Genomic DNA, 10,074 nt, shown 5'->3' with positions numbered 1-10,074 from the left:
CAAGTCCAGAGGCAGCTGCTCCCTGGCCCTGAGGGCCGAGGGGCAGAGAGAGGGACGCTGGCCTCGCAGCCCCCACACCGGACCCCACGTCTCCCAGGGCGGTGCCCCTGTGGGTCCAACCTTGGCGGGCGAGCCCCCTGCACCCTGTGCCTGCATTGGCTCCCTCGGGGGAACCCAGTGAGTTCCAAACCAGTGCACCTGCGCAGAACACAGGCTCCCAGGTCACACAAGGGCTGGGATTTGAAATTCTTCCCACTCGGGCCATCGGAGTGGCTGTCCGATGGTCTCCAGCACCCGGCCGAGCCCCCACATCTAAGGTGCTTCCCGGGGGCCGTGACCCTCTTCCCGGTGACCCCCCGCACCCGAAACAAGCACTGTGCACCCACCACAGAGGCTTGCAAAGAGCCTTTATTTATCTAGCGCAAAGTATACACTATCACAATCTTCTGTTACTCCTTTTACTAAAATAGTTCAAATCAATGTTTTTACCACACTATCAAAAGTTCTTTTTCTCTCCCCAAATCAAAGTGGTTCAGTGGAAGGTAGAAATGGGCACACCTAGAGCCAGGGAGGGGCTGGCCCCGGTTCTCACGGTGGTCACCCACCACAGGAAAACAGCAGGGCTGACGGCCCGGGGCCGGGAACCAGACGTTCCAGCCCAATTCCAGAAAGCAGCACAAATACTTCTCCCCAGAGTATGAAAAATATACACCTCTACCGCTCTGCAGTCATGTGTTTAGCTTGTTTCTTAAAAAAAAAAAATCAGTAGTATGTATTTTGTTTCCTCTCAAGTTTCCAAGAAAAAAAAAAAGGTCACTTTTTTTCCTCTTTAAACACTGATGTGTAGCTGATAACTTTTGGATAAAAACGTGCCACCCTAAAAAATGTGCTCAGCAGATTCTGATCCCAGGCTGGCCCTGGCCGCCTGGGGTGAGGCTGGAAGGGTGACATCCATCACAGTGGGAACTGAAGCCGCAGTACAGATGTCACACTGGGCTTCAAGATCTGGAATCAGAGCGTATGAAACGTAAAGGGACCTTTATGAAAGGGCACCGGGCTGACACCCCCGCCCCACCGTGTGCTGCTGCAGCTGAGGCTCCAGAGGGGAGGAGGCCCCCCATCCCCTACACACTCACTGGGGTGCGTGCTGGCCCGGCCCTGGCCCACCCGGCCCGTGGGCTCCCACCGCACCCACCCACCGCCTGGTGCGTCCGGTCAGAGGCGCTGCTGGCTTTTTTTTTTTTTTTTTTTGACAGCTTATTCTGTTAGAGGACTGTCACAGGTACAGCTCTGCCCCTGAAAGCCACCCCGTGCAGTCGGCTCAGGAATGCGAGCAGCGGTGGGAAGGAGAGGTCGCACCTGGCCCTGCTGCCTCCATGGCACACAGGAGGGTCGGGGCAGAAGCGCTCCCGAGCCCCGGATGCCGCCGCCGCAGGAGGGCCGGGGAGGCCGGGAAGGCCCCTTCGGAGCTGTTCTTCCGTGGCTCAGCCTGCAGGAGACCCACAGATACCAGGAGCCCTTACTTATTGCTTAGGTTCAGCGGTGGCCGAGCCAGCCTGATCCAGACATGACACACGGGCTCCCGGCTGTGGCTTCCGCCCAAAACGGGACCCATCATCGCTCGGGCTGCTCTGCGGTTCTTTGGACTCCAAGATCCGGGGGGCCCTCCGCCGCCCCCCGCCAGCTCACTGCCCACTAGAGCAGGAACTGCCTGGTACATGACCAAGGGGGTTCCCCCAGCTTCAAATGCACGCCCCTCACGACAAGGAGCTCGCACCTGACCTGCTGGCCACCCCGTCCAGGAAGAGCCCAGAGCTCCCTCTAACACGCGGGACAAGCGGACATGCCTGTTGTCGTCACCAGCACCCACTTAGCACTCCCTGGGCACAGTGAGGGCTGTGAGCCTTTCCCCTGAGAGCGTATGACCCAAGGGCGCCGACGGCCAACAGGTGGCGGCAACCACATGGTCCCGCTGGGACTCCAGGTGCAGGCTGGCCCCCCGCACCCCCCCGCCTGGCCCCTGTCCCTCACACGGGCCTGGACGAGGCCTGCCCACCGCAGAGGCAGCCCCCGGGCTCTGCAAGTGCTTGCGGCACGGAGCTGGGCACCACTGACAGCGGAGGAAGCCTGTGGGCCCCAGTGGCACCCACAGCACTAACGGTGACCTGCCCCACTTCCCAGCGTCCGGGAGCTCGTCCATAACGCGCCACCGCCCACTCACCCTCGGGGCCTCACTCTCCTCACCGACTTCACTGTTCCTCTATCGCACTCTACAGTTTGTACACGGGCATCTACACCGCGGGTCTCGGATCCCGCGCCCTGCAAGGAGGGCCTGATGCTGTCCCTCCTCCAGTGGAGGACCCTGAGGCTCAGAGAGGAGAGGGGACAGCACCTATGAGGAGGCCGCAGGGTCCCCAGCTCCATCCGGCCCGGCCAACAGCGCCTCTGCAGCAGGTGGACCGTGTGGGCCCGCGTGCTGTGACCAAGCTGGTGACCCCAGGGGGTGAGCTCGGCCCGAGACCTCGTTCTCCCACCAGGCAGCCTGGAGAGGCCGAGCGCCTCGCAGAAGGTCACCCAGGCAGCCCCCGCCCCAGCCAGGTCAGGCTCCTTCTGACGCAGCCAGAGCTCTCCCACGTGCCAGCCCACGCAGCTCCGGCCGCAGGGCCCTGGCTGGGGCCAGGCCCTGGGGGACACCAGAGGCCCAGCGTGCCCAGTGCTGCCCACCCGCGGGCGGAGAGAGCGGGGCTCAGCCCGGAGACCCTCCACACCGCCCCACCGTGAGCCACGGGAACGGGATGCCTCAGGCACTGGGCAGGAGACCCCAAAAGACAGGGCACAACTGCACAGGGTGGGGGGGGCTGGTGCAGCGAGCGTGCATGAGGGCGCTGGGGGCAAGAGCCCCAAACCAAGCGGCAGCCTGCAGCAGGGAGCTGGGTGCAGGGGGTGCAGAGGAAGGGCCCCGGAGCCTCCGCCAGCCACAGACCCCGAGCGCGTCCACGTCAGCGACTCGGGACCCGGGGCCCAGCGAGGGGGCGTTCGGGCCGCGGCAGGGGGGCGAGGAGTGGTGCCCCCGCGTCGGTGCCACTGCCAGTGCTCTGTCCGGAGCGGGTGGCAGCGGGGGTGGAAGGCTTGGTGGGGCGCCCCTCGCCCAGGCGGCCCGGCGTCTCAGGGTGGCCTTCGGCCTCTGCCCGTGGGGCCGCTCCGCTCGGGGGACAGGGGCCCCCCGCGGGCTGCTGTGGTGGAGGTGGCCCGGTGGCCGCGCAGCGTCCTATGTACAACTCTCCACAGGGCGGCTCGGCCCGGGCGCCCCGCGGGGCCAGTCACGTCCCCGGACGAGCAGCCCTACAAAGGCCCCTTGAACTGGTTCCCAGACAGGTGCTGCCGGATGGAGGGCTTGGAGCTGGCCGCGTCCCCCAGCTTCCGCCAGACCACCTGTGGGCGAGGGTGAGGGCGGGTGAGCGCACATGGGCCTCGGGCTCTGCAGAATCACCCGCGTCCCAGGGGCCGGGGATCGGGGTGCACGGGGGAGCTGGGGGGCTGGGGGCTGGGGGGCTGGGGGCCGGGGCGCAGGGGAGCGGGGGGTCGGGGACGCGGGCTCGGCCTGGCAGCTGTCCAGGGGCCCGGAGAGGCCAGGCCGTGGGTGTGCAGAGGCCCAGCCCCGGGAGGCCCAGGACACAGAGATGACAGAGATGTCAGGGCGCAGAGATGACACACCCGGCCAGGCGGCTTGGGATGACGGTCCCCTGTCTTGGGCAGCCCCAGCCTTGCAGGCCCTCAGAGCAGAGGGCACCCCCCCCCTCCGGCCTGGGCACCACCCGTGTGGCCGGCAGCCAGCAGGGGCCACGGGACAGGACATGCGGGGTGAACGGGACCAGTCCTGGGGGGCCGGGGCGGTGCTCTGGGGACGGACAGGCCTGCGAAGGTCAGGGCCCCCACTCTGGGGCAGGTGGGACGGGCAGTGGGTGAGGGCGGGCCGGGGCTGCCCAGGCTCCAGGGCCTCCCCCCGCCAGCCCTCCGCAACCGCGGCCCTCCCCCACGGGGACCCCCTGCCTGCCCTCCAGCCCCGCCCACGAGGCGCCTCACGTTGCACATCTCTCGGACGATGGCCTTCTCCTTCTCACTCAGGTCCTCCTCACAGCTGTCCTGGAGCTGCCGGTCCAGGTTCTCGTGCACTTCCAGGACCTGCGGGGACAGGCCACAGGGTCAGCACCGGGAGGGGGCTGCACACGGAAGCCGAGTACCCTGAGCCGCCGAGTCCCCTCCAGGGTCCCCGCTTGTCCTCTGCCCCCGCCCCAGTGACACTACACAAGGGGAGCCGCACCCCTGCAGCACCACTGGGGGCACAGCTGGGGACGGGTCACCTAGGAGCAGGGAGGACAGGTGGACCCACTCGAACCCAGGGTCCCCAGCTCAGATGAACGGACACAAGGACAGCACCCACTTGGCCACGTGGGATGAGTGTGCATGTCCCAGTCACTGCCCGCACCGGCACGAGGATGCTGTGTTGGTGCAGATGGGCATGCACACATGTGCGTGGGGTGCGGGGGGAAGGCACGGCCCACTGGCAGACGCCAGATGCCAGGCGGGGGTCTGGGAGGTCTGGGAGACCTGGGAAACGGAAGCTTCAGTCCTACCCCCGCCCTGCCCGTTCCCCGCCCCCCCCTCCCCCGCCCAGGTATCAGCTTCCCGTTTCTACGATGGCAGACAGGTGTCACACCTGCTGCTGCCAACTGACCCCTCCGAGTCCCTCCCCAGCAAGGAGACCCGGGCCGTCGGAGCTCCTCCCCTCCCCACCACGGACAGATGAGGGCCCCCCCCTGCCGCTCAGAGCAAATGCGGGCTCCCAGGTCCCACCCTGGCCCAGGGATCGGGGGCCCCCGAGGGAGCGGGAGCGGGGCGGGTGGGCAGGGCCCGGCCCTCACCTTCATCGCGTGCACGACAGCCTCCGGCTTCTGTCCTGCGGAGTAGCCGGCGGAGGGGGGCGAGGACAGCTCAGGCACCGCGCAGGCTGGGCCCTGGGGAGGGACAGCGCATGTCTCAGCCAGCCCGGGCTGGCTCCAGGCGACGCCACAGGTGTGACCGGCAGCGCGGATGGGCCCGATCCCGAGGGCCAGCACCCACGCAGGAGGGCACGGGCCGGCGAGGCGGGAGAGGAGGCCGGGTGTGAGGCCGGGGCCAGGGCAGAGGATGGAGGGGCAGCCCCACGGACCCCAGCCCGGCCCTCAGGCTCCTCCCCGCAGCCCACCTGTGAGGTCTGCTACCTGTTTCCCCGAGAAGGTGAGGGCGGCTCAGGGAAGGGCAGGGGCTGGCACAGATCCCCCAGCCAACCCTGGGCGGTGGGGGCTGCCTCCGGAGCTGCCACCCTTTCCCCCAACACCAGGGGAGTGGGGCAAACTAGACTTCACCCCCACCCCAGGGACACTCTTGTAGCCCTGAGCCCTGCCTCCCAGCCCTGAGCTTCCAACCCCGTCTGGTCACCTGAGGGATGCCACCCCATTAAGCAGACACTAAAAAAATAATAATATAACACATAAAATAAATATTAAAAAATAGATAAAATCTCAAATAAAATATTTATGTAGTTTTAAAAGAGAGAGAGAAGAGAGCACAAGCAGGGAAGGGGGAGAGGAGGGGCCAAGGGAGAGGGAGAAACAGGCTCCCTGCTCCCTGCTGAGCAGAGCCCGACGCAGGACTCGATCCCAGGACCCTGAGATCATGACCTGAGCCAAAGGCAGATGCTTCACCACCTGAGCCACCCCAGGTGCCCCTCAGCAAATACTTTAAATGGCAACCAGGTGTCCAACTCCCCCCAGCCTGGGGAGCAGGGGACCAGGCCAGGTGAGGAAGGGATCCGGCCTTCTGGGGTCAGGCCCACCTACGTCAGGGGCTGCGTGTCTGCCCAGGGTCCCCAGCATCTTTTCCACAAGGGCTACTGGCCCAGGTGGTGTGCCTCAGCTGTAGGAGGGGGGCCCCATGGAAGGAGCACCCAGACCAGGACACAAGGATGGAGCTCCCCGGGGCCAACAGAAGCCAGAGGCCAGAAGGCACTGGGAGTGGGTCTCAGGGGAGCCAGCAAGTGCCCCAGCCAGGGTGTGCGCAAGCAGCAGGGAAGGCCAGGGAGCTCGTCCCTCCTCTGAGTCGTGGTTTCTTTCCCAGTCACTGAACCCCAGTGACCAGGCCGACTTGGTGAGCTGGTTTACGGGGCCATCATCCTGGGATCCTGCCCCGCCAGGCCACGCTGTGTGGAGACCCTCAGAGCCCAGAACGTCCTGCCGTGGGCCAGCTCCTCTGCAGCCTCCCCATCTGCCAGCCCTGCCCGGACCTGTCCCTGCCTCCATGCAGAGGATGGGGCCAGGAAAGCTGGGCTGGGGCCAGGCTCTGTGGGCTGTGACCTGAGGCAGGGCCCAACCCACTCTGTGCCTCAATTTTCTCATCTGGGGTCCTTGTGTCCCAGGCGGTGTGCAGAGCCCTGGTGTGCTGTCCGGTGGCTGTTTCCCGAACTGTAGCCCACGCTGCCTGGTTTCTGGGCCCAGGTCAGTCTGTCACGTGGGGAAAACCAGAAGAGGATCCAGGGATTCTGAAGAGGCAGGTGGAAGGCAGGTGCACGTCCTGAGGCCAAAGGCTGGCTCCCCAGCCAGAGGCCAGCAGGGGGCGACAGCCACACACATTCAGCCCTGGGACACACAGGTGCCCGGCCCTGGCACCTCTGGCCTCCTGTCCCATCTGTACCTGGGGTTCCCTGATTGGAGCTTCCCTTTGTTCCCTGATCTGGAGCAAAGGCAGGAAGGAAGCCAGGAGCGGCCAGGCCCGTCTTTCCCACCTCACCTGCACACGTGACGTGTATAAGGAGTAAACGCCGTCGGGAAGGGCACAGCTCCCCCCAAGGCCCCGACACGGCGGGAGGCTTCCCCCAGGCCCACCCCGCTGAGTGCCTGCAACCCTCCGATGCTATGCTTCTCCATCCCCACTTGACAGATGAGGGTAGGACCACGGGCCCAACAGAAGGCCAAGGCCAAACCGCCGGTAAACAGCGGAGCTCAAACCCACTCTGTGGTTCCCGAGCTGGTGCCAAAAAGAGGGGAGGCCAGTGTGTACCCAAGAGAACCGAAGCCACATGTCCCCACCAAGACTCGTCCACAGGCAAAGCGGGCAAACAGCCCAGATGTCCAGCAACTGACGAGCAGATCAACAGCCGTGGTGCTTCCACACCACGGAAGATCGCCCGACAATGAAAAGGAACAAGGCACTGACGCAGCACAGCGCAGCCTCCAAATCACGGCGCTGAGCAGATGCGGCCACTCACACAGGATCGCATGTCATAGGATTCTGTTGCTAAGAAATGTCCAGAACAGGCAAATCTACGGAAGCACGAGCACATCCGTGTTTGCCCGGTGGAGGCTGGAAGAGTGGGGAGAGGTTGCTAAAGGGTGCAGAGCTCCTTTGTGGGGTAAGGAGACGTCCTACTGTGATAGTTACACAAATCTATAGACATGCAAAAAGCCAGTGAAGATCATCCTCAAAAATCAAGTCTGCTGACCAAAAAAAAAAAAAATAGGCAGGGAGACCAGACTCCCCCAGGGACCTGTCAACAGCCCTGATCCTGCTCTCAGGGAGCTGGTGAATGCAGCCCCCTCCCCTGTCAGCTCCTTCCACAGGGCTCTGAATCCCAGATCCGGCTGGGCACCCCTGTGCCCTGTGCCCCACAGCCACCTGGGCCAGAGACCCTTGTGGGGGAGAAGCTGGGGGGCCCTGGGCAGACACTTAGCCCCCGACTCAAGTGGACAGGTAATGGGGAAAGTGGAGAGGGGCAGAGGGAGGGAGTCTGGGGACAGCCAGCCCGGCAAGGAGAGGGTGGCCCCACCCCACAGGGTCATCTCTTCCACCTCGGGACCCTCTGATATGTGCATTCCTGCCCTCGCCCACCCTTGGCACCTGCAGGTAACCTTACAAAAGAAATGCAGGGGTGGGAGAGCCTGTGCCCCAGAGGGTCCTCCCCATAAAGCTCTCACTCACCCTATGGACCCACGTGCCAGATGGGAGCCCCCCAGGGCCCACTGAGGGCTTGCTGCCCTGTGAACACCCCCACGAGGCCTGGCCTTCGAGCCTCCACCTCGGCCCAGCAGCCTTCGCTGGCTGCAACTCCCAAGACACCCAACCCTCCCTATGCACCCCAGGGACCTGCCCCCCAGCTTTGGAGCTGGTTCATGCTGGCCCTGGCCGCTCGGCCTGGGGGGCTCAGTGCCAGCACCCAGGACGCACCCACTTCAGAGCCTACAGACAGATCCTGAGCTTCAGCACAGAGCACCCATAGCTGCTGGCCATCAGGGCTCCCGCGGAATGAATAGAGGGGACCAGCAGAGTGGGGGACTGAGGAGCCAACCCCCACTGGGGCACCCCGGACTTCTCGGGGCCCTCGGGCATGAAGCACGCGGAGCCTAGCTCCGCCACAGGCTCCTGGATGACTATTTGGATTATCTGCCGCTGGCAGCCCCAGCAGCTGCATTCCTGGAGGTGTGCGAGCGCCCAGAGCACCTGGCCGGCAGCCAGCAGGGCCCCAGCCTGCGCCGCCAGCACCAAGGCCCGGCGAGGCCTCACGGGCGGCCCGGGGTCGTCCTTGCCCACGGGGCCGTGGGGAGAGTCCGGGCCACATCCCGCCGGGCGGAGTGACCGCAGGCCGGCCGGCTCCCCACCGCTCCCTGGGGTAGCCAGGCTCCCGGCCGTGCCTGCGGGGCTTGCCCCTGCCCCACAGCCCAGAGCGCCCAGGCAACGCCGCTGCCCCTGGGGGTGAAGCTCATCCACACAGCGCATGCGGATCAGGTGCTTCACGGGCAGTCGTTTTAAGCAAGTTCACAGATCTGTGCAATCACCCCAAAGAGAAGCCCCGGCCCCATCAGCAATCCCCACTCCCCTCTGGCAGGCCCTTGACAACCACTAACTTGCAGCGTCCACCCGTGCATTCCAGACATGTCACCCAGGACTGATAGACACAGCTACCCACAGGGAACGGTCCTGACCAGCCATCCACATCCCAGGAGCTGGCCCCCCCGATGCTGCCACCCCTCCCTTTCCCATTCAGGGCAGCCCAGAGCCCAGGCCGCCCCTGGAGGACCCCGGTGACAACCAGCATACAGCACAAACTTGGGCTGCTCCCGGACCCTCCGTTGCAAAGCCCGGGTGCTGTAAATGTGCGGCACACACAGGTACACCGCAGCCGCACCCCAAGCTCCGCCCGGGCAGACTTCCCCACCCACGGGGCGAGGAGTAACAGGTGCACTCGCGTGGCCTCCAGACCCTGCCCCTCACTGTCACATCACTCTGGTTGGCCTCCACCTCTAACCACCTCCCCGGGCCCACACGAGGCTCCAGGAGCCCAGAGCCCACACCCCTCCCTGGCAGCAGGGGAGTGAGGAGGGCCACCCTGCTGAGCCCAGGCTCTGACCCAGCGCCCTCGCCTGACCTGGAAGCTGCTCAGGCAGGAGAGGAGAGTCCCAGCTCAGCCGCAGACCATCCACTGGCCTGGGCGGGTCACTAGGCGGCTGAGCCTCATCCCTGCACCAGGACGTGGACCAAGGATTCTGGAGGCCCGGGGTCCGCGTGTGAACAGCGCGGCTCTCGGGGAGACACTTACGTTCTGCAGGGACTCCTGGTAGGAGGGTGGTAGGCTCGCCAGCTGGGACTCCGAGTGGTACGGGGAGAAGCCTTTCCGCAGAGTCCGGAACTCTCCAGAGCCTGCCTGCTGCAGGGGGAGGGGGACAGGTTAGAGGTGAGCAGCTGTGCTGAGGGGATCAAGGACCGAGCCCTGTCCTGCTCCTGCCCGGCAGCCCCCCAGCCCCCTCCTCGGCAGTGGGCCGCACCCTCCCTCCCCTCTCCCTGCTCCATAGGTCCTCAAGCCACCATGTGTTGATGCCACGAGGCCGGGGGGCTTCGTTTTGCTCCCCAGTGCACGCTCTATCAACCTTTCTCGAACCGAATAAATGAGTATGTGGCACCCCCACCCCCTGCCCTCCTTCCTCTGCTCCAGCATCCTGCACTTGGGCTCCTCTTGCCTGGTTTCTCCAGCCCCTGGGGTCCTCC

At 65.2% G+C, this 10,074-nt stretch overlaps 1 protein-coding gene across 4 annotated transcripts in view; it reads right to left on the bottom strand.

Moving 5' to 3' along the window:
* Positions 1–390: 390 nt before the first annotated feature.
* The window catches only part of CCDC85C (coiled-coil domain containing 85C), a 77,424-nt gene continuing 67,740 nt past the window's right edge, over positions 391–10,074 (bottom strand). For 2 of the 4 annotated variants that reach the window (XM_055304108.1, XM_055304110.1), the window contains exons 3-6: positions 9,629–9,736; positions 4,923–5,015; positions 4,084–4,182; positions 391–3,432 (exon numbers count right to left, since the gene is read on the bottom strand). In XM_055304108.1, coding sequence (XP_055160083.1) covers positions 3,343–3,432; positions 4,084–4,182; positions 4,923–5,015; positions 9,629–9,736 — 390 coding nt within the window. In that variant the 3' untranslated portion in view covers positions 391–3,342. The remainder of the gene's footprint in view (positions 3,433–4,083; positions 4,183–4,922; positions 5,016–9,628; positions 9,737–10,074) is intronic. The other 2 variants (XM_055304109.1, XM_055304111.1) reach the window with 1 other exon arrangement.

The sequence above is a fragment of the Nyctereutes procyonoides genome, unplaced genomic scaffold (genome assembly GCF_905146905.1).
Source record: "Nyctereutes procyonoides isolate TBG_1078 unplaced genomic scaffold, NYPRO_anot_genome, whole genome shotgun sequence".
Taxonomy (NCBI): Eukaryota; Metazoa; Chordata; class Mammalia; order Carnivora; family Canidae; genus Nyctereutes; species Nyctereutes procyonoides.
Note: the sequence above shows the minus strand (reverse complement) of the source record. Positions and strands in the feature narration are given on the sequence as shown.